The 27,516-nt window shown below is 62.8% G+C and overlaps 1 protein-coding gene across 1 annotated transcript in view; it reads left to right on the top strand.

The window, feature by feature from the left end:
- The window catches only part of MRC2 (mannose receptor C type 2), a 27,967-nt gene extending 1,271 nt beyond the window's left edge, over positions 1–26,696 (top strand). Inside the window, exons 2-30 of the mRNA XM_055697682.1 lie at positions 9,834–10,232; positions 10,509–10,682; positions 10,902–11,066; positions 11,246–11,359; positions 12,084–12,227; positions 12,815–13,003; positions 14,492–14,646; positions 14,909–15,016; positions 17,322–17,437; positions 17,577–17,725; positions 17,848–18,065; positions 18,312–18,454; positions 18,578–18,680; positions 18,799–18,937; positions 19,231–19,266; positions 19,609–19,769; positions 20,070–20,137; positions 20,364–20,464; positions 20,551–20,696; positions 21,452–21,566; positions 21,648–21,811; positions 22,027–22,135; positions 22,615–22,853; positions 22,939–23,107; positions 23,300–23,449; positions 23,727–23,846; positions 24,268–24,447; positions 24,849–24,875; positions 25,354–26,696. Of these exons, the coding sequence (XP_055553657.1) occupies positions 9,834–10,232; positions 10,509–10,682; positions 10,902–11,066; positions 11,246–11,359; positions 12,084–12,227; positions 12,815–13,003; positions 14,492–14,646; positions 14,909–15,016; positions 17,322–17,437; positions 17,577–17,725; positions 17,848–18,065; positions 18,312–18,454; positions 18,578–18,680; positions 18,799–18,937; positions 19,231–19,266; positions 19,609–19,769; positions 20,070–20,137; positions 20,364–20,464; positions 20,551–20,696; positions 21,452–21,566; positions 21,648–21,811; positions 22,027–22,135; positions 22,615–22,853; positions 22,939–23,107; positions 23,300–23,449; positions 23,727–23,846; positions 24,268–24,447; positions 24,849–24,875; positions 25,354–25,574 (4,322 nt within the window). The 3' untranslated portion in view covers positions 25,575–26,696. The remainder of the gene's footprint in view (positions 1–9,833; positions 10,233–10,508; positions 10,683–10,901; positions 11,067–11,245; positions 11,360–12,083; positions 12,228–12,814; positions 13,004–14,491; positions 14,647–14,908; positions 15,017–17,321; positions 17,438–17,576; positions 17,726–17,847; positions 18,066–18,311; positions 18,455–18,577; positions 18,681–18,798; positions 18,938–19,230; positions 19,267–19,608; positions 19,770–20,069; positions 20,138–20,363; positions 20,465–20,550; positions 20,697–21,451; positions 21,567–21,647; positions 21,812–22,026; positions 22,136–22,614; positions 22,854–22,938; positions 23,108–23,299; positions 23,450–23,726; positions 23,847–24,267; positions 24,448–24,848; positions 24,876–25,353) is intronic.
- The last annotated feature ends 820 nt before the right edge of the window (positions 26,697–27,516 follow it).

The raw sequence follows: 27,516 nt of genomic DNA, 5'->3' as shown, positions 1-27,516 counted from the left end.
CCCTCTCCCCCAGCCCCGCCGGCAGGGCGAGGGGCAGCGCGGGGGCTGCTGGTGTGATGCCAGTGGGTGACCTTCGTGGGCAGCGATGGCGGGTGACCATCGTGGGCAGCGATGGTGGCCAAGGCTGGGGTCCAGCCTGCGGCTGGAGGAGACACCGCTGGTCCAAGAGCTGGAGGAAGGAGGCGGCGGTGGGGCAGGAGACCCCCGCAGTGGGGCAGGAGACCCCCGCGCTGGGGACAGTGCTTGCCAAGGTTTGCTGCTGGTTGGAGCCATCTGAGCTGAACCTCCAGCTTTCGGCTGCAAAATTCCCGTTAAATTCCCGTAATGTGCCGGGGGGCCGCAGATCCCTCCTCCCGCGGGTCTGAAGGGGGTAGCTGGGTTTCAGCAGGGCTCGGCTACCTGGACACACCGACCCTGGCCATTTCACCCTGGAAAACCCCGGAGGGACCGGGGCCTGGCGGGTGCCCCTCGCCCAACAGAGGCACCTCTGTCGTGGTGGCGAGGCGGGGGCACGGTGGCAGCCGACCCCGCGCCGGGGCAGGGTGAGGAACAAGGCGGCTTTCAGCTGCTGCCAGCCCGCGGTGCTGTGCTGCCTGCGCTCAGCATCCCGCGGGCGAGGGGCTGCGGGCACCCTCGAGTCTGCCCCCCACCCCATCCCGGCTTCCCACCGCCCTCCCCAGCATCAGCCCTGGCTTGGAGCGGCTGGGCGAGGGGTGCAGGGGCTGGCGCTGATGTGGGGGCCACATCCAAGGGCCCCCCAGCCCCAGGCTGGGTTTGCAGCTCGGAAGGGACCCTCGCTGGGATTTTGGGATCAGGATGGGTTTGTCCCAAGGGTCCCTGGGATGAGTGCTGTTTGCAAGGACTCTTTCAGGGGGGCCACAGCAGCTGGCCCGGCAGACAGCATTGCTTTCTCTTGGGAGGCTGTCGCTTCCTTGAGGAGTTTATGCCAAATCCTTGCCACCGGGACAGCCGGGAAGCATTTGTGGCTCCCCGGTGGGATATCGCTGCTGGCAGCCCCCTCCGCAGCACCGCTTGAGCACCCATGTGCCTGCCCTGGGGAAACTGAGGCAGCAGCTCCATCGCACCGTGGCTGCGGGTGGGACAAGGTCCCCGTGTCAGTGCGGGGACGTGGCACTGCCGATGCTTTGGAGCAGCTTCTCCACCTGACCGGCGCGCAGCGTGGGACCCACGGTGGGACCTGCTGCGTCGGCTTCGTGGGGAGGGGGCAAAAGGGACCCAGGGAAGAATGTGCAGCCCGTAAACCGAACAGAGCAGCCTTTGCACGGAGCTGCCCCCTGCTTCCCTCTTCGCAATGGAAACAGCTTGGTGCATGGCAGATGCAGCTCCAAGAAATTACAACTCGGTCTCCTCTGGATTATTTGGGAGCAGGAATGGGAACGGAGGTGGCTTTGCTGGGAGCACCCGCCTGGCTGGCAGGGGACACCCGGGGACCGCGCTGCCCTGGCACGCTTGCAGCCTCAGCAGCCAGCCGGGGTGGGACGGGGATGAGGCAGGAGGGCGAGGGATAGCGGCTTGTGCAAGAATTACAAGAATGAAAAGCAAAAGAGATTTAGCCTTCGGTGCAAAACTGTCCCCTTCCCCCAGAGGCACGCCGGGCGCGTGGTGGCCCCGGCAGGTTTCGTGCGTGAAGATGCTGCCCCGGGATGCCTTGCTGGCACGTGAGATGTCCTCGGGCATGAGGTCCTGGCGGTGGCCAAAGCCACGTTGCAGGTTTCTCTCTTTGGCTTTATTTCTGGCTGGATTTTGCACCTTTCCCTGCAGGGCAGAGGCACGCTCCTGCCTTCCTTCTTCCTGAAATATTTTCGGGGGAAATTTTTTTGCCCCAAAATGACAGCAAATGGCTCCTGAGGGTGTAATTGCTGTCTGCTAAATCATCTTTTCTGGCTGATAAATCCATAGTGGGGACTCTGGCTCCAGTACCTCAGCGGGTGCCGTGTTGGTGGCTCTGCCGGAGGTCCCGGTGCCGCTCGGCTCCATGGAGCGTGGCCGATGCTGGAGCAGGAGTGCCCTGGAGCCCGCTGAAGCCCATCCCAACCCAGCCGTTTCCCTGAAAGGTTGTTGAAGCAATTTCTAAAATTTTGTTCTTCACGTGCAGCTAAGGAGCAGGATTTTAATTAATTTGAACTGTGCTGGGACCATGGAGCACTGACATTTTTCTCATTCTTGAGATTGCTCGGAGCCCAAAAGAGACCCACACAGATGCTCTTTTTCTTAAAGGACCCATCTTTAATTAATTAAGGATTAGAAAATGATTAGTGGATTGACTTGCAAAATCTTGGGAGTACTCTTCAGCCCGGGAGCGAAGGTTTGGCTGTTTGCAGGGGGCACGGGGTATTTTTCAAGTGTGATGCTCCCTTCATCCATGTTCCGGCGAGAGCTCGGTCCTCCGCTGCACCCTTGCAACAGGGATGTAAGGGGCATTTTCTGTGTTTGCAGGATGGTGCTGAGGCTGGGAATGGGGAAGTTGAGCCTTTCCCTTTCCTCCCCCTGAATCCAGACACAGCACCTTCGGGGCTCTGCAGGAAACGGCCCCATTTGTCCCAGTCTTGCCCTTGGGCAAGCGAAGAGCACCCGGTGAGAGAAGCTTCATGTTAGACATTGTTTTAAATAAAAACCAATAAAGCCATGGAACACCAGGGGCTGATCCTTGCTGTGCAGACACGCTTGGTTTTGGCAAAATGGGGGATCCCCCATCCTGAGACACCGATGGCGCTGCTCGGAGTGTTAACATCAGGAACAGTGCCAGAGAAACAAGGGAGGAGAAATCTCTGGATCTTTTTTTGGGGGACTTTCTTTAGGAGTGTTGAAAAATGTAGTAGTTTTCAGCCAACTGTGCTGAAGCTGTGTCTATGGGGACATGTGTCAGGGCTGTCCCGCATGTCACATCGTGCCTCTGGATGTGGTTGTGAATCTGCTGGCGGGAGGGTTCTGTGGTGCTGGTGGGCAATGCCTCAAGGCGAGCAAACTGGGGGCAGTCAGATGAGCGGGGGCCAGAGCAGCCCCCCCGGCCGCGGCAGAGGCTGCCACTGCCAGGGTGTTGTGGCTGGGTGAGAACACTTATGTGGGACGGGACAGGGTGGTGGGAGGGATCCTTTGCCACTCCCCGGGGTGCTCCCGGCGGCTCCATCGCACTCCTCCATCCCGCTGGAGCCCGCTGGCTGGCTGGCACTGCGTCCTTCTGGCATTCCTGGGGGGTCGGCAAACCTGGGATTTCTGCCTCTGGATGTATGCAGCCACTGCGGGGCTGGAGCCTGGAGGGGGTCTGTGGGAAATTTGGGGAAAATTTACATCCTTCTACCCTTTGCTGGGTACCTGAGGGTGGATGTGGGGGCTCCTGGCTGCCTTGTCCCCTGCCAGGGGGACACTTGAGCCGCCCACGGGCTGGCATCCCCTTGGAACGCGTTTATTTGTCTGCATCCTGGGCAGGGTGTGGGGAGAATGAGCTTTTTAATGTCTGCAGAAAGGCTGAAACGCGGTATGTGGACCCCATCCAAACTCCTTAGGAGGCAGCAGAGTGAGCAGGGTGGTAGGTAGCCTTCGTGGTCGCGGCCAAGTAAGGAGCTTGTCTCGTACAGCTCCCACCATATAAACAGCTCCTCTGCGCCGCTGGGCGAGCCAAGAGGAGTTTCTCTGCTCCAAGTGCTGGTCCTGCTGCTTCGTACCCTCACCCAGGCCAGCAGGAGCTTCGCTTTCTTCCCTGTGACAAGAGATCCGCTCCTTATTCCCTGAGGATTATTTTGAAAAACCAAAACAACGACCATCCTCTTTTATTCTGGAGCTTGGCTTGCAGCACCCGGCGCTGCCCGTGGCTGGGGCTGGCCCAGCCAAGCCCTGGGGATGTGCTGGGCTGGGGCGAGCCTGTGGGATGTCAGGCAGCATCACTGTTTTGACTCAAACCTCTAGTTTAGGGTGTTGGAAGGGGGGAGGCTGGTGTCTGCCATCGTTTCTCGAGCAGAGTGGAAGCGGTGGCCAGTGCCCCCTCCTGAGCCAGAAGCTCGGGGCATGTGCTGGGGCTGCTGATACCCTCTGCATTTCCTTCCCTTTTTTTTTTTTTTCTTTTTTTTTTTTTTTCTTCGGTCTGAAGTTCCCCTTTAAGGAGTTGCATAGAGTTTATCAGTGCCAGAAAGCAGCTCGGGGGGGGGGGGGGGGGGGGGGAGGGGAGGCAGTACAGCGATGCCCTCCCCGCAGGCTGGGGCGGGCTGCTCTCTCATCCCGGGGCCGATGGCAGCAGTGATGTGCCAGCTCTGCCATTGGCAGCTCCTGTGGGTACAGCTGCTGCTTCTCTTACCACTGCTTCCCTTTCGCAGCCCTCTGAGGGATGCACAGGCTCCTTCCTGGGGCCAAAACATTGCTGCTCTTTATGGCAGTGGCCATGCTTTTGCTCTTCTCCACGTTGAGACCATGGGGATGGCATCAGCCACGCCTGGACCGACTGCTGGGAGCACAGATGCCAGCAGCGGTGACACGGGGCTTTGCTGGGAACTCCTTTCCAGGCAGGGGGGTTTCCTCCAGAGGAATATTTCATCCAATAATACGGAATTTAAGATGGTACGGAGGGTTTTCTGTGCCCTTGCAGCGTCCATCGGTGGAGCCGGCCAGGCACAGTGCTGGGGTGCAGCCCTGGGGTCCTGCACCCCCAGATGTCACCGAGGGTGACTTCTCAGGCTGGTCCTCTCCCCACCCAGCAGTTCCCTCCCCTGCTGGCAGGGCTGCGCTGTTGGGTGAACCCCTCCGTATTTGGCCAGCAACACTTTTTGCTGCTTTTTCTGTGGGTTTTTTATTCTGAGGGTTTTGCTTCTCTGTTGCTGCTCGTCCTGCCGAGCTTGGTGCATCCCCAACCTTGTCATTGTGAATGAGCCGCCGCTGCCTGCAGCTTGTCTTGCATCTGTGTGGCATGGGTTCGGGAGCAGCAGCGGGGTGAGGCGCTGGCGGTTGGGAGCAGGTGGCCGGGGGCTGCTGTGCCCCGTTTTCCAGCGGGTGAGAGCACGTGGAACCCAGAGGTTCAGGCTGAAAGGACGTTTCTTTATGCACCGTGTGAGTGAAGGGTGGGCTTCTCGCTGTGGGATGTTATGGGTAAAGCTTTTGCATGGGCTCCCAAATCCCAACGAAGGTGTGTGTTAGGAGGCTTGCTTTCCTCGCATGGGCGACTGCAGCCCCTGAGGAGCTCCTGGATGCCCAGTTTGGTGCTGCGGTGGGGGCACCGTGCCAGGCGGTTTGGAGCAAACCACATCTGCAGTCGTGTATGCAGCACCGAAACCTTCGAGGAGGGGATCGACCCTGTTGCTCTGTGCGTGCTCAGCATCCCACACAAGTGGGGTTGGAGCTGAGTTTTTCAGGACACCCCAAATAAAGAGCAGTCCTGAGTGAGAGCAGGGGGCGGGGAGCACCTTCGCCAGGGTGACTGCAGGATGGTGCTGAGCCCTGGGGCTGTGTGAAGGGCTCTGCCGTCAGGTGGGTGCCAGCATGAGCCTGGCAGCGGAGCTCGAGGGTGGCAGGGTGGGCAGGGGATGCGGGCACAGAGCCGGAGCGGCACTGTCAGCTGGGGCCAGCGTTTGCTTTCAGCCGCGCGCAGATGAAATTGTGGCCAGAGCCCTGGAGCTGCTCCCGCCCGGGGTTACCGGGACCAGGGTCCAGCTCTAGCTCCAGTCCTCTTAAATTTGCTCCCTGTGTTTGTTGCTGGTGATGACAGGGTGACAAATGCAATGAAGCAGGGGTGCTCTGGGTGTCCTGGTGTGGGTGGCCAGGCTGGGACGTGCTCGGGGCAGGGTGGTGCTGAGGACACCCATCTGCGTCGTGCTGCGGCGCTTTCTGCGTTTGCCACCACCAACGGCCACCTCTCTCCCCTGGAGCCTCCCTGTCCCCGTTGCCTCTCATCCAGTGCTGCCCACGTTCCCCACAATTGTGGGCTGTGAAGCTTTCCTTGTTTGCTGTGGGGTGGTGCAGCCGCTGTGGGCAGGGTTGAGCTGCGTTCCCTTCAGTTCAGACTTTGCTGGCTAAAAAATTGCTTTTTTAATGAAGAAAAACCCCAAGACTGGAGCCAGTCATGGGAGTATAAAAACTCCCATGAGGGCTGCCCCAAAGCATCACAGCCTCTCCATCTCTGCTGTCTTGGGTCACTGGTGCCAAAGCCAACCTCTCCCAGTGTGCCGGAGTGCATGCATCCCAGTATTCCCCAGTGGGAGGAGAGATTGTTCCTGCAGGCAGAGCCGGTGTCCCACTCCACCCAGCTCCCCGCTGTCCCCACCGTCACGCTGCCTCCTAACACCGGCTGCTTTCCGTGCTCATACCAGTAAGCCAGAGGCAGCACGCAGGTGTCGCCAGGGCTGGGGTGAGGCAGCATCCCTGCTGAAAGCGTGGGCTTTCGCTCTGCTTTCCCAGGGAGGAGGAGCAGGACACGATGGAGCAGAGCTGCTCTGAGCTGGTCTTGCTGGGAAGATGTGGGATGCAGGAGGGAGAGGGTGTACAGGGTGCCTACCCCAGCACCCATCAGATCCAGCCCTGGGTTAAGTTTGGTGATTCCAGGCAGAGCATCCAGCAGCTGCATTTTCCAGCGCTCTTCGTCCTGTGCCGGAGGGCAGCTCCTCTTTGGGAGGGACCTGCCAGTGTTTGCCGTGGTTGGGTTTCCATAGCCAGAGGGTGGCTGGAAGCTCTGCCGGTGGCATTTCAGGTCCACAGGCAGGTGCAGAAACCCGAGGAGCATCTCTGAGAGGAGTCACGCGTAGCTGTGCTGTAGGTGCAGAAGGCAGGGCAGGAGAGGGGGCCCTGGAATGGACAGGGACATTCCCAGTCCCACTGGGATGCTCCTCTGGAGCTGCCTTCCGCGAGGGCTGCATTTGCTCTGTGGGATACCGGCATGGGAGAAGGGATTCACGGATACAGACTCGCCCCATCCCGCTCATCCCTGCATCCATCCCATTCCCTGGCGTGGGTGGGGGCGGGGAGCACTCGCTTGGGCGCTCGGTTTTGGCACTGAGCGGTTTGGCACGTGCCGGGGGTTCCTCTGCAGGTGGCGGCTGGGAGATGGTCGGGACCGCGCCAAAAGCCTGGGCTCCCCTGGGAGCTCTTCGCTCTGTGGGTGTTGAAGCCCGTTGGGCTCGACCGTGCCGGGGGGCTGGGGTCAGGGGGGCTGAAAGCACCTTTCATCCATCAGGGGCCTGTCCAAGCACCGCTGCCAATGTCATGGGCACCAGCGGGGGTCACATCACCCCCAAACTCCCTATAAATAAGTGAAGGAAAAGCGTGTTTTGGGTGAAGCAGAGCACGTGCCATCGCTGATGCGTGCCTTCGCTGGTGCTGGCCGCCCCCCCAGCTCCAGCCATGCCAGGAGTGGGTCCCTGCCGTCGGTGCACAGTGAGTTTTTCAAGGGGAGAAGATGGAAGCACCGGGGAGGTGCGAAGGCTGAGCCGGTGCTAAAGCTCTCCCGTTCCTCCGTGGCTCAGGGAGGACCCAGGGGGCCGCGTTGGGTGCCGTCTTCTGCCTCCTTCGAGCAAAGGGGCCATGGGCTGAACTGCCTGCTGTGTGCGTGGGCAGCCCAAAACCCTTAGCCTATAATTTCCTACCTCCAACTCTTCTCTTTTTAGAGTAAAATGATATTTTGTGCTTTTCTGGCTCGGGGGCTGCCCCCTCCGGTCTGGACAGTTTCCTCCGAGCGCCATGCTGCTGCATGGCTGCTGTCGAGCATCGTCCTTGCACGGTGCCGCACGGCCCCAATGTGGTGCTGAGCGCCCTGACACCACTCCAGGGCTTTCCCACGGTGCTATTCATTTTTTCATGCAATGCAGATAATGCTAGCAGATAAGCAGAGGAGGGTGTCCCGTTGCTGACCCCTGCTGCTAACGGCTGTGGTGATGCTCATGGTAGAGCAGCTTTTGCTATTCCTACAGCGAAAGGGCACCCGGCGTTTGGCTCCTTGCAAAGCAAGTGGCATCAGCCTGTGACCCAGGGAGGCCTCATCCTGCCGGAGAGCCTGGTACTTGGTTGTGCACTGATGCTGCATGACCCCAGAAGGGCTTGAAGAGCCCACCGCGCTGCACCACCCCTCGCTGCTCGTGGGAAGGGGAGGGCAAGGGGCTGGCTGTGCCGGGGGTGGTGCTGGCACGGTGCGGTGGGTGCTTGGTGGGGGGCTGAGCTGGTCTCCTGGTGTCCAGGTCAGGATCAAGCCAGCTCCGGGCAGGGAAGCAGCAGCCCCAGTTAAGGGACTGGAGCTTCCGCCAGCCAAAATCGGCCCTGTCTGGATTTTTGCTGATTTTGTCACTTCCCGTGATTTGAAAAATATTTTCCGAGAAATAAGTGTTTCTTCTTCCAATCGTTGCCTTTTTCTGTTGCACGTGTGCAGAGCCTGCTCCTTGGAGATCACCGTGCGAACGGGCTTCGCTTCGCTTTATTTGAGGTCATCACAGACATCACCGCGGCTGGGGAACGGGCCTTTTGCATCATTTCTTTTCTGGAGCCAGGTTGATGCTGAAGCTCTGGGATGATATGGGGGTGTCTTTCTTCCTCCATTTCTTTTTCCTTTCAGAGACAAGTCAGGAGAGTTTGCTGAGCTGAGATGTTTGTTGTTCGAATGTGCCAGAGCCGCCTGTAACGACATAGCTGGGGCAGGGCGAGGTGGTGGGGGAATAGGAAATGAAAACCTTTTCAGCCCAAAAAATTCATATAATGGCAAAAACCCAAAGCAAACCAAAGCTAAATATAGCGGGGCCCGTGAGCTCGCTTTGACTTCTGGTGAATGCTTGTGGTGGAAAAAAAAAAGGGTCGCTTTTAAAACAAAAAAAACCCTACTTTAAAAAAAAAAAAGTCATCTTGTTGATGTGCTGCTTTGTGCTGGGGCAAGAGGTGGCTGTCCCGGTGGCGGTTCAAGCTCAGAAACACAAGTCTGAGGAAATAAAGTGTCTCTTAAAAACGGCACATCAGCTGGAGCAACTTGTCCTGCTGCGATGCCCTGGCTTTACTGGTTTGGGCTGGGGTTTTGGAATGGGTTGGTGCACTGGGGTGGCCCTTGGTGATGCTGGGCTGGGGGGTCACCGTGGGGATGCAGAGCTTGGCCATCACATCGAGCCGGGGCTGAGATCAGCCTTTCTCCCTCGGCAGCTGCGCTCGCGCTGTATCTGCTGGCAGCGATTCCCCTCGCTCTGCTCCCGCCTCCCAGCGCCTGCGCTGGGATTTCGGAGGGTCCCGACGTTCCGTGTTTGCTGGGGCTGGGGCTGTGCCCACGGGGGCTGCGGCTGCGTGCAGGCGTTTTCCATCACGCCCTGTTCACGCGAGGGGAGACCTTCCCCCGACGTTCTTGTTTGCTCTGCAGTTTTTTTAACAGGTCCCCAAATACACATAAAAATGACGGATGCGCTCGCTCCTTCCCTGCTCTGTTTTTCTCCGCCCAGAGCAGATGGCCGGTGCCGAAGCCGTTGCGTGGGCTCCTCCGGCGCCAGCGCGGGGCTCGCTCTGGTGCCCCGGAATGCTGCGGGGCTGTTTCAAACGGCTCTGCTGGTGCCGTTAGAGTGGGCAAGCTCTTTGCACCGGCTCCAATGCCCAAAAGCCTCTTGCTGGTGCTTCGGGGGGATGCCCCACTTGGTGCAGACACCCACCCGTCTGGCCTTGCCCAGAGCCTATCACCCCACGCGCAGGCGCAGGGGCAGACCCTGCGGTTATTGCTGCAGGGGAGCGGTGGTCCCCGCTGTGCCGGGTGCTGCGCCCAGGGCTGCACCCCAAAACTTGCTGTGCGTGGAAAGGGAGCCAGGATGCTCTGGCAGGGCTGGGATGATGCTGAATCCCCAGTTGATGCTTTAACCTTTTCCCCCTGTTTTTTTTCCCAGACTCCAAAGTCTTCCTCATCTACAACGCGGGCGCGCAGGGCTGCCTGGAGACGAAGGACTCGCTGGTGCGACTCGCCAAGGGCTGCAACGCCAGCGCGCCGGCCCAGCAGTGGAAATGGGTCTCACGAAATCGCCTCTTCAACGTGGGGGCCATGCAGTGCCTGGGGGTGTCGTGGCACGGGGCCAACGCCACGGCGGGGCTGCACCCCTTGGCCACCTACGAGTGCGACCGCGAGTCGGTCAACATGCGCTGGAGCTGCCGCGGCCTCGGGGAGCAGCTCTCGCAGCATCTCGGCGCCCGCCCAGGCAATTCCTCCCTGGACAGGGGGGACCAGGCGCGTGGCTCGCAGTGGAGGACGTATGGCACCGAGGAGGATCTGTGCTCCGTGCCATACTCTGGTAATGCCTCGCTGGGCATTGGTATTCTCCCGTAACCCAAACCAACCCCGAAACGTGCGCTGAGGCCACAGCGCCACAGCAGTCAGCTCTTGCCTGGGGAGCTCGGTTTCAGCTCCCTGGGGCTGCAAAACCAGGCAGGATCGGGGCGATGGGGAGTGGGCAGCCTCCGGGCACCCCCGTAGCCCCCACAGCAGGCCAGCCTTCACCTCTCACCCCAAACCTCTCTCCAGCCCCTGGTAGACCCAGCCTCAAGCCAGGGCTCCTCTTTTCCCCCAGAGATTTACACCATCCAGGGCAACTCGCACGGGAAGCCGTGCACCATCCCCTTCAAGTACGACAACCAGTGGTTTCACGAGTGCACCAGCACGGGACGGGAGGATGGCCATCTCTGGTGTGCAACCACCCAGGACTACGGCAAGGATGAGCGCTGGGGCTTCTGCCCCATAAAGAGTAAGTGGGGAGATACATCCCACCGGGAAAAGCAGAAACCCCGTGCCCTTCCCCCCCGGGGGCTTTCCTGCCTGCCCCCTTCCCTCCTGCCTCATCCCCCCTCCTGCGAGCAGCCTGCGGTGCTGGAACAGCACAGGTTGTTGGGGTTGCTGGGTCGTGGGGGTTTCTTGGAGCCGCAGATGGGGCTGCGTTGGGTGCTCACCCTGCTCGTCCCTGCAGGCAACGACTGCGAGACCTTTTGGGACAAGGACCACCTCACCAACAGCTGCTACCAGTTCAACTTCCAGTCCACGCTGTCGTGGCGGGAGGCTTGGAATAGCTGTGAGCAGCAGGGGGCCAACCTGCTGAGCATCACTGAGATCCACGAGCAGACCTACATCAATGGTGAGACCGTGGCAGCCGGGCTCTGCGCTCATCCTCGCCGGGGGCAGGGCTGGTGGCACCGCGGCTGGTGCCGGGTTGCTCTGCCTGCCCTGGGTGGTTGGTTTGGGGGTGGTGACAGGCTGGGGCTTGAGCTGGGGCTGGGGGGACTGATCCTGCCCCTGTGGCTGCATTGGCCCCAGGGCTGCTGACTGGGTACAGCTCCACACTCTGGATTGGGCTCAACGACCTGGACATCAACGGAGGCTGGCAGTGGTCAGACAACTCACCCCTCAAGTACCTCAACTGGGAGACTGGTGAGATGGGAGGGTTGTGGTGGTGATGGGGGTGCTGGGGAACAGCCTGTGACCGCTGGAGTTGGCCCCCGTGGCCGGGGAGGTGGCCTAGGCTGCTGCAGGGTGTCCCCTCGCTGCCTGGGGACAGAGAGCCCCATGGGACTGTGGGGCAGCCTGGGACATCGGTGGAGCTGGGGCAGGGACACAGGGTGCTGCAGGGGGAATTGTCCCTCTTAGCAGCCCTGCAGGTAACCTGGGTTGAGCTTCCTTGTTCGGAGGGTCATTGCATCCCAGCCTGGTGCTGGCAGAGTGGTCCCCAGTTGCAGGTGTCCATCTCTAACCTTGGGGTGTTTGGGGGGCAGAAAGACCCATTGCAAGGGCTGCTCTGGTCATGCCCGGTGCTGTCACTCAGAGTCACTTGTGGGGACAGTGATACCCTCGGAGGAGGTTTGGGGACGGGTGGGAGCAGTTCAGGTCTGGTACTGTGACCCCCCGACTGCCATCGATATCTCTGGGTAGAACAGTGATGCTCTAGGTTCTCGTGCAGTGAGGCACAATAAATAATCCTGGGTACCCGGGGTCACGTCTTCATTGTGCCAAATAAACAGGTCTTCACTGACGTGGCAGCAGGGAGAGCTGCTCTCTGCCGGCGCCAGCCCTTGTGCAGTGCCCTGCCTGCGTGGGCAGCGCTGGCGGCTCTGCCCCAGCTCCTCAGCAGTGTATCCCCCCCTGCCCCGCTTTCCAGATCAGCCCGACAACCCCAGCGAGGAGAACTGCGGGGTGATCCGCACCGAGTCGTCTGGGGGGTGGCAGAACCGTGACTGCGGCATCGCGCTCCCCTACGTCTGCAAGAAGAAGCCGAATGCCACCGCTGACCCCTTTCTGACGGGTGAGCGGGGGGATGAGTAGCAGCAGCAGCGAGCAGCCCCGAATCCTGTATCCCAGCCGGGTGGGCTCCCATGCCGGCACAGGCGGGGAGTGCTCCCTGCGTGGCGGAAGCCCGTGGAGATGCCCATGGTGTCTCCAGCTTGCTGGGGCAGAGCGGTGGTTGAGCTCCCAGGGTTGCCTGCAGTGGGGAGAAGTCCCCCCCGAGGGGCATTGCCCGAGGAGCGCTCGGCGCTGTTACGGCTGGGGTGGTCGGGAGGAATCGAGCAGCGGGAGGTGACCCGTGGGCCCAGGAGATCCCCTGGGGTGCTCTCTGCAGTGCTCTGCCATCGCTCCTCTGCAAACAAAAGGGATTTTGTTTTGTCCCCAGAGCTCTAAAGCCATCAGTCTCTGCACCTTGCCATGGCGTGGTAATTTTTGGCTGTAGCTTCCCTGCTGTTACTTTGGCTTGGTCTCCTGAGCACCCCATGGGACTGTGGGGTCTCCTGAGGACCCTGTGGGACTGCGGTCCCCTCCCCAAGGTCTCCTCCCCACCGAGGTGGGGGTTGGAGAGCAGGACGGGAGCCCTCAGGCTGCCTTGTGTCCTGCCAGACTCGTGGTCGGAGGTGAAGGTGGACTGCGAGCCCAGCTGGCAGCCCTTCCAGTCCAACTGCTACCGTCTGGTGGGAGAGAAGAAGAGCTGGCAGGAGGCGAAGAAGACCTGCCTGCGGAGCGGGGGGGACCTGGTCAGCATCCACACCCTCTCCGAGCTGGAGTTCGTCACCAAGCAGATCAAGCAAGGTAAGGGGGAGCCCGCTGTGCCGGCAGCACCGTTCCCGTCTGGTCGTGGGCTCCATGCGATCCCACTTCTGTGTGACGGGGGCTGCAAAGCTGAGTTGTTTGTGGCTGCGAGGGGAGTGGAGACCCCCGGCTGGGAGGTGGCGTGTTGCTTGGAGGAGCCTGTGTCCTGGGCACATCCTCCATCCCGCAAATATCAGTGCTGCTCCCGGGAGCCTGCGGTGCTGAGGAAGGAAATACGCAGCTGCAGCTGGGGATGGTGCTACTGCCAGTTGGTTAATGTGGAAAAAATGGAGAAAAAGATCCTGCTGGGCGAGTCTGCACCTCTTACTGCTTAGTTTGCCCAGGATGTCACTGTCCCCAGGTCAGGCGAAGGGGGCGCCTGCCGGTGGCATCCCAGGCTTCCCTCTCCAGTTCTGGTCTCACCCAGGTGTAATTGCGTTGAAGTTTCCCACATCAGGATGTGTCGGAGCTGGGATGGTGCTTGGGAAGTTTCGGCCCAAACAGTCATGTGGCAGTACGGAGGGGTGCCCGTGCCACCATCCTCCGGACCCTGCTTGTGCCATCTGGCATTAGGGTCACCCTCGGCTTGGGTTTTGCTGTTCCGTCCGAGCGTGGCCGCTCCGGCCAGGTTACAGCTCACGACAGCCCGGCCCTGCTCCGCAGAGGAAGGTGCTGGCAGCAAAACCTGCCGCGGGGACATCGGGGGACCCAGACTGCAGCGGGGACCAGGGAGGGGCTGGGGGCTGAAGGGGCTTAATGCTGAGGGAGGCAGGAGCCGTGGGAGGGTGGAGAAGGGAGGGTGATGTGCTGGTGCCTCCAAACTGGGAGCAGAGTGGGATGGGATGTGAGGGAATGGCTGAAACCCATCAGCTCACTGGACCTGGGCCTGTGGGTCTGGACTTTTACTACGCTGCTGCTGCTGCCAGCACCTCTCTGAAAACCGGTGGCAGATACCCCTGCGTTTCCCACTCCACAGGTCCATCCTTGTGGGCAGGAGCTGCCCTGCTCTGCCTGCCTGCCCTGCCCTGCTCGCGCTGCCCTGCCTGCCTGCTCTGCCCTGCCTGCCCTGCCCGCCCTTCCCTGCCTTGGCTGCCCTGCCTGCCTGTCCTGCCTGCCTCCCCTGCCCTGCCCACCCTTCCTGCCCGCCCTTATCTGCCTACCTGCCTTGCTTGCCTGCCCTGCCCACCCTGCCCTGCCTGCCTTTCCCTGCCTGCCTGCCCACCTGCCCTGCTTGCCTGCCCTGCCCTCCCTGCCTGCCCTCCCTGCCTGCCTGCCCACCTGCCCTGCCTGCCTGCCCTGCCTTCCCTGCCCTGCCCGCCCTGCCCCGCCTGCCTGTAGCACCGCTGGGGTTAGAGCCCTGCAGTGGGGTTTCAGCCGGTGCTTTGCAGAGACATTGTCCCAGCTCGAGGGCTCGTGCCACCGGGGAGTTTCTGCCAGGTTTTGGCCAGGCAGAGAGAGTTCCACCTCCCGACGCTGCTGTCTCGGCAGATGTGGAGGAGCTCTGGATTGGCCTGAACGACCTCAAGCTGCAGATGAACTTCGAGTGGTCGGATGGGACACCCGTGAGGTTCACGTACTGGCACCCCTTCGAGCCCAACAACTTCCGCGACAGCCTGGAAGACTGTGTGACCATCTGGGGACCGGTGAGAGCCCGGGGCCGGGGGCTTAATCCTGCACCTCCACAGAGAGTGCTGTAGCATCCTCGTGGCCAGGGACGGGGTACCTCGTGGAGCATCTTTGGCTGGGGTTGAGCATGGCTATCCTGGTGGGAGGGATCTGGCACAGCATCCTTGGGGATTTGAGGTAGGGAAGGAAAGCCTGTGGCCCCAAGGTGGGTGTGGATGGGGTGGGAAATCACCCAGGCTGTCCGATCGGCTCAGTCCTGCCCTTCTCCCTGCTGTGCAGGAGGGGAGGTGGAATGACAGCCCGTGCAACCAGACCCTGCCGTCCATCTGCAAGAAGCCCGGTCGGGTGAGCCAGGAGAAGGAGGAGGATGATCACGGGTGCCGAAAGGTGAGTGGGACCTGGTCGGGAGGTGGCTCTGCCTCATGCTTGGGGCTTCAGGGTTGCAGGGCACCTCTCCCCAGAACCATCTCGGGGAGCTCTGGTGAGCAGCACCTGGAGCTGTGGTCTGCGCTTGGGGGCTGCTGGCACCACGGAGCATCCCGTGGCTGCAGAGCCCCTCACTTCGGTGGTTGCATGAGGCCAAGGGAAAAACTGGGACAAAACGCACGTCTCCGTCGTCCAAGATCCTCCCCCGTGGGCCGGCTTGGTTGCCAGCAGGGACGTTCATGCCTCTGTCTTCCCCTTGCCTCTCTCGGTGCCAAAACCCATCAGCAAAGCGGCTCCACGTGGAGCCCGGTGGGATGGAGGAGCTGCCAGCCCCGTGCTCAGCACCGTGGCAGGCTGCCTCCTCCGGGGGGTACAGGCATTTTGGGGACACGGCCACCACGCTGGCAGGTTCTTGCTGGGACCGCGCTCTGCCTCAGTTTCCCCAGCTGTTGTGCTGGCCGAGCCCGCCCCGTTCCCACGCTTGCTGGGAAGTTGCTTTTGTGCCTGTGTGCAAAGCCTTCGAGCGGCGCGCCGGGCGTCACCGCCACTCTTGAACGTCTCCCAGCGTTTCAGAGCAGCCAGCGCGCTCGCGCTCGGACTAGCAAGCAGAGAGGTGCTGCCGGGCTCCTCCCAGGGCTTTTCCCCATCACGGCAGGGACAGACCCCAGCAGGCACTTGGCTCTGCCAGAGCTCGGGAGGAGCCGGGCCAGCTGCCATGCCAGGCCAGACTGGGGGGCTGCCAGCTGGAGCCGGAGGAGCCCCGGTGTTGGTGGGTGCTGGGGACAAGGCACTGGGTGGCCATGTGCCACCATCACCGCAGGAGTCCTGAGGACTAATCGAATGTCCCCGTGCAGATTTAACTCCCTCCTGCCTCTCCAGCCTCAGTCTTACCCTGGCCTTGGGTGCCTGGCAGAGATGCACCCGCTGGGAAGCAAACTGGGAGTGATAAAGGAACCAAGGAAAGACCTTTTCCCACCCTTCCTCCCCTCCTCATCCTCAGTGGGGCCGTTTGCCACGCAGATGCAGAGGCTGATGGAGAGGAGGCAGCATCTTGCCCAGAGAATCGGCCTCGGTGCTCTCCGGCCACTGTACTTTTTTTCTTGGTGGCTTTGCTGCTTTTCCTTCTCCTTTCCAAACCCCCTCTATTTTTGGAACAGCCTGAAAGGAAGAGGTGGGGGATGGAGATTTGGGCGATGGAAAGGCAGAGCTGGAGAGCGATGCGGGGGCACGCCGGGGTCGGGAGCTGGAGGCAGCAGTCGGGGTTGACGGTCCCATCCTGGTGCTTGCGGTGGTGCTCAGTGCATGAGAGAGCACCCCTGTGGTGTTAGTGATGCTGAGGCCCAGGGCTGGTTGGGGACCCATGTGGGGCCACGTAAACCCTTCTGGGGATGTCGGGGACCCACATTGTGCCATGCTGTGCCCCTTTCTTGGCTGCTCAGGGGTGTCGGTGCTGTTCCCGGAGGGGCTGTCCCTGGGGTTGGTAACTTTGGGGGAAGGCTGCAGGAGCAGGAACTTGCGGGGAGAAAGTGGGATTTGGGGTCTTTTTCTTTACGGTCTCCCAAAGCTGCTCTCCTGCTTTTCTCCCCACCACGCTGGTGATGCTGCAGATGGCACGAGTCCCCCCAAGTCCTTCCAGTGCCCCAGGGCTAAAATCCCGGTGATGTCTGGGAGGATCCCTTCGCCTGGGGCCACTTGCCTCCCCGGCTGAGCCCCTTCACCCTTCCACCCTGGCTGGCTGTTGCATCACATGCGTGTCCCCTCTCGCAGAGGAGCCCCCACGTCCCTCCCCGCACCGCCACTGCCGCTGCCAGCCCCGGGGCCGCCCCGCTCCCTGCTCTGGCAGAAAACAGGCGCTATTGTGTCTCCAGCCCCGGAGAGGCTCCAACATCAACAAGGCGGGGGATTAAAGCAGGCTGCGGTGGGACTCGCGCTGGATTCGGCCCCGCGGCATATAGAGGAGGATTGTGTTCCCCTCCCCGTGCCCCGGCTGGGGCTGGACGCTGGCAGAAAAGCCGTTTCCCTGGCTTTGAAGCTGCCTGGGTGTTTGTTTTCCTTGGAGCCATGTCCTTTGGGGCCAGGGGCTTGTTAGAGCTCAAAGCTGAGCAGGGTCAAGCTGGGGCGGCCGGGGGCAGGAGACCGCCCAGGGGAAGGTGGAGGTGGTGGCAGGGGACGTGGGACATGGTGTTCGCCCCCCCGCCTTTGCTGCTGTCCTTCTGGTGAGGGCTGGGGTGAGCAGTGGTGGATGGTCCCTGTCACCCGTCCCCAGGGCTGGAAGTGGCACAGCCCCTCCTGCTTCTGGCTGGGTGAGGACCGTGTCCCCTACAGCGATGCCCGCAAGATGTGCTCCGACTACGGCTCCACGTTGGTCACCATCACCAACAGGTCAGCACCACGCCGGTGGCGGGGGGCTGGCTGCAGAGCGAGCCCCCCAGGGCGGTAAGACCCGACCACATGGGCTGGAGCATCACGGGCTGCCGGGTACCTCAGCTGGCAGCATCTCCCGCTCTTGCTGCCCCGCCAGGTTTGAGCAGGCGTACGTCAGCAGCCTCATCTACGGCTGGGACGGGGAGTATTTTTGGACAGCACTGCAGGACATCAACGAGACGGGCGCGTTCCGCTGGCTGAGTGGCGATGAGGTTATGTACACCCACTGGAACCGCGACCAGCCCGGTAAGGGGGCGGCTGTGGGTGGGATGGGGATGTGCTGTCCCTGCAGGTTGGGTGCTGGCTCTGCCACCTGGCACGGTCCGACCCTAAGGTTGGCATCCTCCCCGCTCCTGTGAGTGCTCCAGGTTACAACAAGGGTGGCTGTGTGGCCCTGGCCACCGGCAGCTCCACGGGGCTGTGGGAGGTGAAGAACTGCAGCACCTTCAAGGCCAAGTACATCTGCCGGCAGAACCTGGGCACCCCGGTCAACCCTGAGCTGCCTGGTCCCTACCCCACCCCCAGCCTCACCGCCGCCTGCCCTCCGGGATGGAGCTCTGACTCCAAGCTCCGTCACTGCTACAAGGTAAGGGGTGCTGGGGGGGCTTGCCCTGGCCACTGGGGGGGTGCATGTGCCTCCCCACCAGTGCGATGGGGGTGGGTGGTGGGGGTGGGCGGTGTGTTTTGGTGCTCGCAGAGGGCAGCCTGGATCCCGTGAGCCTGGCTCGGGCTAAGTGGTGGCAGTGTGCCCCGGGGTGCTACCATGGTGGGGATGATGCTCAGGTTGTCTCAGGTGCTGAGCCTGCTCCGCTGCTGGTTCCTCCTTCCCCAGGTCTTCAACTTTGAAAAACTGCAAGAGAAGAAGACGTGGATTGCGGCGCAGGAGTTCTGCCGGCAGCTGGGGGCCCAGCTGCTCAGCCTGGGCAGCTACGAGGAGGAGCACTTCGTCGCCAACACCCTCAACAAGATTTTCGGGTGAGAGGCTGGCTGCGCCGGTGCGTGTCCCGCTGCCGGAGTGGGCTCGGCATGAGCCCGCAGCCCTCCCGGTGCTCTGGCCCTCGTGGATGGGGTCTCATCGTTCCCCCCGGCTCCCCGCAGGGAGTCAGAGCCGGAGCTCCATGAGCAGCACTGGTTCTGGATCGGCCTGAACCGGCGGGACCCCGCGGGGGACCGGAGCTGGAGGTGGAGCGACGGGCTGGGGGTGAGTCCAAGGCGGGGCGTTCAGCAAGGGGACTCCGGTTGGTGTTTGGGGTGCAGGGTGAGGGCAAATGTGGCGCTGGTGGAAATGCCCAACACCGCCCATCTCTCTCGACCCCCAGTTTTTCTACCACAACTTTGACCGCAGTAACTACGACGACGATGACATCCGGACCTGCGCGGTGCTGGACCTGGCCTCCCTGCAGTGGATGCCGATGCAGTGCGAAGCCCAGCTGGACTGGATCTGCAAACTGCCCAAAGGTACCTGGCGAGGACCACCCCCCTAATCCAACCCCCTCACCTCTGATAACCTGGCAGGGGCTGGGCTGCAGGGTGGTGGAGCCTCTGCCACCTCCCTGCCGCAGGTTGCACTTTTATGGTGGGTGGGGGGTCCTCATTCAGGGGCTGGGAGAGGTGGGAGAGGTGCTGTCCGTCCCAGGGGGATTTGGGAGGGTACCTCACCCTTGGAGCCCACGGGCGGTTTGCCGGGAAGCACCAGAGGGAGCATCCCAGCCCCGCATCCCGCTGAGAGCCTCTCCCTGCCCTTGCACCAGGTGCCGATGTGAAGGAGCCGGAGATCACGACCCAAGGTGTGTTGGCTGTGTCCGTGTGTCCATCCAGCACAGACCGTTCTCCCTGTGCATCTGCCACCCCATCGCACGTGTCCCTGCGGGGCATTCCTGCGGCGTTACCCGGAGTGGGACGGATCCTGCATCGGGTCGTAGGAGGGAGGGGAGCGCAGGCATCCTGCTGCACAGCATGGCTGCAGAGGCTGCCTGCAGGGATGGGGCAGGATCAGGCCCCTCCGCTGCAGGAGAGGGGCAAAAGCAAAGCAGCCCAGCCCATGGGGGACCAAGGGACAGGGTGGCTGCAGCAGGGGGTGGCGCAGCCACGGCGTGACACCACGGCATGACTCTGATCCCTGCTTGCAGGCAGCAAAGAGTGGGTGAAGTACCAGGAGGCCGAGTACAAGTTCTTCGAGCACCATTCCACCTGGGTGCAGGCGCAGCGCATCTGCAGCTGGTTCCAGGCGGAGCTGGCGTCGGTGCATGGCGAGGCCGAGCTTCGCTTCCTGGGCCAGAACCTGAAGAAGGTACCAGGGGGATGGGGACCTCCCTGGGTGCCAGTGGGTTCCACTGCCTCCCCGGGCTGCTCCCTGCCCGGCTTCCTTCGTCCTTTGCCAGAGGGACGTGATGTGGGGACAGCTGGGGTCACGATGGGTCTCGTGCAGCGGTTCCAGTGCCTGGGTGCGGGTTGGGGCTCAGCCAGGGGATGCTTTTTGCTGTGGTGCGAGCTGGGGGGTGTGTGCTGCCCAGTCCCCGTGGCTGGGGTGGCTGCAGTTGTCCCCAACAAGTCCCTGCGAGGCACTGACATGTCCTCCCTGGGCGTGCAGTTCTCCAGGGGCCAGGAGCAGCACTGGTGGATCGGGCTGCACACCTACGAGAACGACGGGAGGTTCAAGTAAGTGGGAGACCAAGCCACCACGTCCCCGTGCCGCTGTCCCCTGCTCTCGGAGCGCTGTGGCTCAGCACCTGCACCTCAGGGGGTCTCATCCTGGGGTGCTGGGCTGGAGGTTCCTCACCCAATAGAGGGCAGTGGTGGGGCACGCTCCCAGTTAAGGTTTGCAACTGGTCCTATTTGCCAAGTCTCCTGCTCGGCTCCGTGTTCCCACCGGTGCCTTTCCCAGGTGGTCCGACGGGTCCCTGCTCAACTTCGTCTCCTGGGCACCGGGCAAGCCCCGGCCCATCAACAAGGACAAGAAGTGTGTGTACATGACGGCGAGCAGAGGTGAGGGGCTGGGGCTGCGGGCTGAGCGGAGAGACCCCAACCCCGGTGTGGCGGTGGGGTCATGCCCAGCCTGTCCCTCCCCGCAGAGGACTGGGGGGACCAGAAGTGCATGACGGCGCTGCCCTACATCTGCAAGCGGAGCAACGGGACAGCCGTGAAGCCTTCCCTCCCGCTGCTGCCCGCTGCCACAAGCGGGGGCTGTCCCCGCGGCTGGCTCCCCTTCCTCAGCAAGGTACAGCGGGACGGAGAGGGGGCAGTGGGATGGAGACGGGGCGGTGGGACGGAGAGGGGGCGGTGGGACGGAGAGGGGGCGGTGGGATGGAGAGGGGGCAGTGGGACGGAGAGGGGGCAGTGGGACGGAGAGGGGGCGGTGGGACGGAGAGGGGGCGGTGGGACAGAGAGGGGGCGGTGGGATGGAGAGGGGGCAGTGGGATGGAGAGGGGATGGTGGGACGGAGAGGGGGCGGTGGGATGGAGAGGGGGCGGTGGGACGGAGAGGGGGTGGCGGGATGGAGACAGGGCAGTGGGATGGAGAGGGGGTGGCGGGATGGAGGGGTGGTGGCAGGATGGAGAGGGGGTGGGAGGACGGAGAGGGGACAGTGGGACAGGGGAATGGCAGGACAGAGGGAGCAGCTGCCTCCTGGCCTCCCACCAGCCCCACTGTGGTGGGGTGGGGGGGCTGAGAAATGGCAGGGTGGAGGGGGATGCGTGCACGTGTTTTGGGGGAGATGCTGGGGGTGCATGCAAGGGGATGCTTCGAGGGGCGCACCGCGGGGTGCGGGTGCATGCACAGGGGTGCTGGGAGGGAGGTGTGCTGAGGGGAGGGTGTGCGGGAGGGGTTGGGGGGCCGGAAAGCGTGAGGGTGCGAAGGGGAGGAGGGCTGTTGGAGCAGGATGAGGCTGCAGAGGGTGGTTGAGTGGGGAGGGCGCTGGGCTCGGGGTGGCTGCACCCCCTGGGCCAGCCCACATGCCCCCACCCCCCGGTGCAGTGTTTCAGCTTCAATGGCCACGACAAAGCCGAGATAGTGAAATGGCCAGAGGCGAAGCAGGCGTGTGAGAGCCAGGGTGCCATCCTGGCCACCATCGCCAGCCCCCTGGAGCAGGGTATGTCCCCCCCACCCCCACTGGCCCCGCTGACTGGGGACCTGCTGGGGTGGTCCTCAGCGCCTCACCTGTTGCTTGCAGCTTTCATCACGTCCATGCTGCCCAACATCTCCTTCAACCTCTGGATCGGGCTCCACGATGCGCAGAGGGAGTTCCAGTGGGTGGAGGGCGAGCCGCTGCGGCACGTGGGCTGGGCGCCTGGGGAGCCCTCGGGCTGCAGTGCCACCAGCCCCCGTGACAAGCCGGTGAGTGGGACCCCCCCGGAGCATCCCCCCTCCCCTGGGATGTTCTCAGTCCCATGCCCCACCCCCGAGGTGGAAGGTTTTGGCGTACCGGGGTGGCTCTCCAAGGGCAGAGCAGTGTCTGGCCCTGCAGGGTGGGCGTCCCTGGCGTGGGGGTGTCCGTGGGGGTGGGACGGTGATGCTTAGGGCACTGCTGACCTCACGGCTTGGCTGTGCAGACCAACTGTGTGGTGGTGTGGCACGGCTCGCCCCCCCACTTCACGGGACGCTGGGATGACCGGAGCTGCCTGGAGGAGAAGCACGGCTACATCTGCCAGCGGAGCATAGGTAGGAGGGGGACGGGGGGACACCCCAGCTTCTGCTCGCTGGGGACCTGCCACCCGCCCCCCCCCGCTGCCCCGTGCTGTGGGAGGGGCTGCGGCTGGGGGGCTCAGGGTGATGGGCTTAGCCTGGGGGGAGCTGGGGGTGCTGGAGGAGCCTGGGGAGACCGGTTTGACTCGGGGCGGGGTGTCCCTCGTCCCAGCCGCTTGTGGGGCAGCCCCAGACCTGTGCGTGCCGGGCTGGCTCGGCGCGTCCCACAGGGACATGCACAGCTGCAGGGTGGGGACCGCACCGGGGTGTCACTGCTCGCCCCCCTGGGGGTTGTGGCCTCTTTGCCCTCCCCAGCTGCGTGGGGGTGCCCCATGCGCAGCACTGCCAGGGTCACGCCGGCTTGGGGGGGGGATAGGGACAAGGGGGTGACCCGCCCTGGGGTGGATGCAGGAGTGTCCTCCATGCCCTCTGACTGTGTCTCTTTGCTCCCCCAGACCCGTCCCTGAGCCCCGCGCAGACGCCGTACCCCCCTTCGCCCACCGGCACCCTCTTTTACCACAACAGCACTTACCGCATCCTGCAGAAACCCCTCAGGTGGCACGAGGCGCTGCTGCTCTGTGAGACCCTCAACGCCACCCTGGCCACCATCCCCGACCCCTACAGCCAGGCGTTCCTCACCCAGGCCGTCAGCAGCCTGCGGGCGCCGCTCTGGATCGGGTTGGCCAACGACGAGGTGAGGGGAGAGGGCAGGCAGCTGGGATGGGGGTGTCTGCGGGGTCGGGGCAGCCCCCCAGCTTCCCCTCGCCTTGGTTCTCCAGGGAGGCCGGAGCTACTCGTGGCTGACAGAGGAGAACCTCTTCTACGCCAACTGGCAGGACGGGGAGCCCCAGCAGGTCGCCGGCTGCTCCTACATGGACGTGGACGGGAGCTGGCGCACGGCCGGCTGCGACACCAAGCTGCAGGGGGGCATCTGCCAGCTCCGAGCAGGTACTGGCTGGGGGGGGGACACGGGGGGCTCAGTGTGGGGCAGACTGGGTGGAGTGCACCCAAGGGTTGGAGGTGGCATCCCAGGGGGGACCTTCTGGAGCTCTTCGTGTGTCCTTGTGGGACAGGGTGTCCCCAGCGTGCTGTGGGACCCTGAGACCCTGTGCCCCCCCAATGCACCCTGTGTTCCCCCAGGCGCCCCCCGCACACACAAGTGGAGCTACAGTGGCAGCTGTCCCAAGTCGCTGGAGGACTCGTCCTGGATCCCATTCCGGGACCACTGCTACACCTTCCACATGGAGATCACCCTGGGGCAGAAGGATGCCATGAGGAGGTGCCAGAAAGGTAGGGAGGGGCTGCGGTGGTGAAGGCAGGTGACGCACCCTTGGAAATGGAAGAGGGTGCAGTCCCCAGGGCACCCATGGGTGCCACAGAGCACCTTTGAATGGGATCCCTGTCCCCGCACCCATGTCCAGCCTTGGTCAGCCATCATCTCCTTGCTGTTACGTGTTGGGGTTCCCCAGCTGCCGTGTGGCCCATGGGTGGGTCCTCTGGGGCACTGCTGCTCCCGAGCTCCATCCTCGGAGGTCCGGGCTCTTCCCTGACGCTCTCTCCTCCGCAGTCGGTGGCACGGTGCTATCCATCCAGGACGAGATGGAGAACGTCTTCGTGTGGGAGCATCTCCAGGCATACGAGGGCCAGTCCAAGGGTGCCTGGCTGGGCATGACCTTCAACCCCAAAGGTACAAAGGGAGGGTTTAGATATTCCCCCAGGCACCACCATAAATTCCCACCAGTTCTGCGGTGAGTGGAGGAAGCCCCTGGTGGTGGCACCAGTGCTCATGCATTGGTTGTGAGCAGGAGCCCCAGCCCGCAGGCTGTGCTGGATGTGCCCCGTGGGTCCTCCTCTGGCTTGGTGGGGTGGGAGCGGTGGCTTTGAAGCCCAGAGCCTCCTCCAAGGCACTGGAGCCTGTAGGTTCAGGAAGGAGCCCTGCAGCCCCTGGTCCTCCCCATCACCCTGTCACACCTCCCCATCACACCTCCCAGTGCTTTCTGAGCTGGGGGAAAGACGGAGTGACCCTGTCAGCCTCCCCAGATTCTTCCATGATCTCTCTTACGATCTCCCCGTGGCTCTCTCCTGATGATTCTGGTTCCATGTCCTAGGCGGCACCTTGGTTTGGCATGACAACACGGCCGTGAACTACTCCAACTGGGGCCAGCACGACACTGGGCCCAGCATGCTCAGCCAGAACAGCTGCTACTGGATCCAGAGCAGCAACGGCGTGTGGCGCCTGGGCTCCTGCACCAACGTTACCATGGGGGTCATCTGCAAGATCCCGCGAGGTAGGGCCCCCCCCTCTGCTCCCTGAGGTGCCTGGGCTGATGTGGGGTGAGCTGGGGGTCCGGGTGCTGCAGGGCAGAGCTCTGTCCCGCTGGCAGCGCCAGCCACATGTTTGGGGCAATTCCAGTGTAGGGGGGTTTCAGGGGGCTGGTGCTGGGGTCTGCAGGTCCCCGCTGGGCTCAGTGGTGGGCTGTGTGTGTCTCAGTGGCTGGGTCAGAACCTCAGGGCAGGATGAGGGTGGTGGGGCGGTGGTGGAGCAGAACGAGAGGACCCCCACAGCTGTGCATCACCTGGTGTCAGCGCTGGGGGCAGCGAGGATGTGGGGCTGGGGTGGGGTGGGGGGTCCTGGGAAGAGGGGAGGGTGCCGTGACCACGTGCTCATCTGTCTGTGTTGCTGTTGCAGTGGAGGAGAGCAGCTTTTCCAGGGCAGGTGAGTGGCACCGTCAGCCTGGGCACAGTGTCAGGACCAGGAGCCGGTGCTGGGGGCCTGTGCTGCAGCCCAGCTTTGATTAATAACCAAAGAAATGGGGTTTGTGGGTGGGAAATCCCGTTTCCAGGTGGTTCTGCCCTGGGTTAGGGTTCCCCGGCAGCAGAAGCCATCCCTCCATGGAGCAGTGTGTGCAGCCAGCCCCTTGCCGGGCCCTCCTGCCCTTGTGGACACCACACCTGCTGGTGGGATCCCAGAGATACATCCCAGGCAGCTGCACACACATCAGGAACAACCCAGGGAGGCTGCCCTGGGCAGGCTGCCCCCAAAACACCCCAGCACCGTGACTGCGGTCCTGTCCTGCTGCTGCCTGGGAGCCCCTGTCCGGCTGGAGTCCCCCCGCCAGCCGAAGCCCCTCTTGCAGGGGGAGACGCCGGGAGACGGCCGGCTGCCTTTCACCACCTTCTTCTCCTCCCTGCAGCTCTGCCGGAGAACACGACGGCCATCGCAGTGGTGGTGCTGTCGACGCTGGCGCTGTGCACCGTGCTGGGTGTTGCCGTGTACCTGTACAAGCGTCGGCGGAGCGCGGAGCGGGGCGCCTTCGAGAGTGCCCGCTACAGCCGCACCACCTCCAACCCCAGCGAATCCGCTGAGAAGAACATCCTGGTGTCGGACATGGAGATGAATGAGCAGCAAGACTGACGGCAGGGGGGGACACTGGGGACGGGGACCTGGGGAGGGGGGAGGACGGAGAGCATCACACACGCTATCCCCATGGCGCACGGGGCAGGGGCGGCAGCAGGACCGTTGCAGCAGGGCAGGGAGAGGGGCTGGGGTCGGGGTCCGGCCGGGCGGGTGAGCGGAGGGAGCTGGGGTCCCCCCTGCCCCACGGGTCGCTGCCACCACCTCCGGGCTTGTCCTGGCTGCCAGGAGTTGGCCTGCAGCAGCTGTGGAGGCGGTTTCAGGGCTAAAAAGCTCCGAGGAAAGGTGCCCCCTCGGCTCAAGAGCTTTCTGGTGGTGCGAACAGGCTCCGAGACACCTTCCCCTTGGGAGAAGGCAAGCGCAGGCGTTCAGGGCCCTGCAGTGGGCTCGTTCCCCCCAGGAACTGAGCTGGTGTCCGAGAAGACATCCTCCTGGGCAAGAGGTCTCTAAAGCCGATCTACCTCCCCTCCGCACGCAGCGGCGAGGGCCCTGCCAGCCCCCCGGCCCCGCCACCCTGCCGCTCCTCTCCCCCTCCTCGGCGCATCCCCTGCCCCCGGCAGAACGCAGCGGAGACACCGTCGCAGCGATCCGAGCGTGGACCCCTGGCATCGACGATGGGATCCCCTCTCCTCCCTGGCAGATCCCCAGAGCTGTGTCCAGCCCCGGCGAGGCTGTGGCTGCTCCCCCCGGGCTGGCAGCCAGAGCCTGCCCCACCGTCTGGTTTTTTTTTTTGGGGGGGGGTTGTCCCAAATCACCGCATGGGATGGCACCGGAGCAAACCGCCGCCAGGCCCCCTGTGGCAGGAGCACCCTCAGCACCCCAGGCTCTGCAGGAGGAGCTGGGTGCCGCGGCGATGCTGGGGGGGCAGGGCCACCCTCTGTCCCTCGCCGGGCTGGGGTCACTCGCCGCCGGTTTGCCTTGTTGGGGCCAGAAGGACGAGGTCAGGGCTGTAGGGTGGGGAGCGGTTTGGAAGCTTTGGTGGTCTTCGAAAAAGTTCGGTGGTTGTTCGGTTTGGGTTTTTTGTTTGGTTGGTTGTTTGTTTTTTTTTTAAGGAAATGATAGCTTTTTTTGCTATTCTGTATTGAGTGCGTGCTGAATATATACGTTCTTTCACACAGCTGGCTGGGGTGTTTGTGGTTGCCTGTTTTATGTGTAGGATGTAGAGGAGGAGGAGGAGGAAGGCGGTGCAGGGCTAAGCCCCTGCCTGGCTTCTGCGCTGTGCAGGGAGGAGTGGGGGTGCCTGGGGCTGAGCCATCCCCCAGCTGCCCCAGCCAGGGTCGGGGCAGAGGATGCTGGAGCCAGCGAGAGACATTCGGGCCCCACAGGGGGGGTTCCCTGCTGGAGTGGGACCCAGAGAGCCCCTTACCCCTCCGAAGTGGGGCAGCACAGCCCCTGCAAGGGACGCTGCATTTAGCCCTCTGCCTCCGAGGCTCACGCTGCGGTGTTTTTTTTGTTGCGACGACAACAGGAGCTAGCTGATTTTTGTTACTCTCCTTTTTGACGCCTGTGTGGATTTTTAAATCTGTTGATTTCACTTAAGCTGGACATTAAGTGTTTAAGAAACTGTTGGGGGGGTGGGATGGGGGAACGAGGGATCAGTGGGGTTTTGTTTACTTCTTGGCATTGTCCAAAAACCGCCCCGACGTTTCAGGGCGAGCAGGAATCTGGAGCGCATGGAGCTGCCCCAGCTCCATTTCTCTCTTTTGGCTTTCTCTGCATTTATTTCCTGAGGTCCTTTCTGGTTTGGAGCTGTTCGTTTTATCTGCGGGTCCATGGCTTCCTGACGTGGGTGCTGGATCCTGAAAAGCCGAGCGTGAATTCCCCCCCATCCCCAGCGGGCATCGATGTACCAAAAAGCAAGCTTAGAGCACACTGGCGGCCCTGCCGCAGGGATGCTTGGAATAGCAGGAGGGATGCTGAGCTGGAAGCTGTGCTGCTGGTG

The sequence above is a fragment of the Falco cherrug genome, chromosome 20, assembly GCF_023634085.1.
Source record: "Falco cherrug isolate bFalChe1 chromosome 20, bFalChe1.pri, whole genome shotgun sequence".
Lineage (NCBI taxonomy): Eukaryota > Metazoa > Chordata > Aves > Falconiformes > Falconidae > Falco > Falco cherrug.
The sequence above is the reverse complement of the archived record's forward strand: the minus strand, read 5'-3'. Positions and strand labels throughout refer to the sequence as shown.